General features: G+C 51.7%; 1 protein-coding gene across 1 annotated transcript in view; it reads left to right on the top strand.

Annotated features, from left to right (window-relative positions):
• LOC104280936 (natural resistance-associated macrophage protein 2-like) overlaps nt 1-374 on the top strand; it is a gene marked incomplete at its 3' end in the record, with an annotated part of 6,400 nt that extends 6,026 nt beyond the window's left edge. Inside the window, 1 exon segment of the mRNA XM_009878752.1 lies at nt 216-374. Within this exon segment, the coding sequence (XP_009877054.1) occupies nt 216-374 (159 nt within the window).
• Nucleotides 375-381: the final 7 nt, after the last annotated feature.

Raw genomic sequence — 381 nt, 5'->3', positions numbered from 1 at the left:
CGCCCCTTCGCGACCTCCCCTGCAGGCCCCTCTCATGGGCTGGCAGGTGCTCTTAGGTCACCTGGAGCCTTCTCTTCTCTTCCCCGAGCTGAATAACCCCAGCTCTTCCCATCCAGTGGCCCTATGTCCCACTGCCTGATACCAAATAATTAGAGATATCAGTCATCTAATAGCGAATTTCTCAAACCTCCTGTTGTCACCGTCCCCTTTTTCAGTCCCGACAAGTGAACCGTGCAAACAAGAGGGAAGTGCGAGAAGCGAATAAGTATTTCTTCATCGAGTCCTGCATCGCTCTCTTTGTCTCCTTCATCATTAACATCTTCGTTGTGACCGTCTTCGCCGAGGCTTTCTTCGATAAGACGAACGCGGACGTGGTGAGTT

Source organism: Apaloderma vittatum, unplaced genomic scaffold (assembly GCF_000703405.1).
Source record: "Apaloderma vittatum isolate BGI_N311 unplaced genomic scaffold, ASM70340v1 scaffold29480, whole genome shotgun sequence".
NCBI lineage: Eukaryota > Metazoa > Chordata > Aves > Trogoniformes > Trogonidae > Apaloderma > Apaloderma vittatum.
The sequence above is the reverse complement of the archived record's forward strand: the minus strand, read 5'-3'. Positions and strand labels throughout refer to the sequence as shown.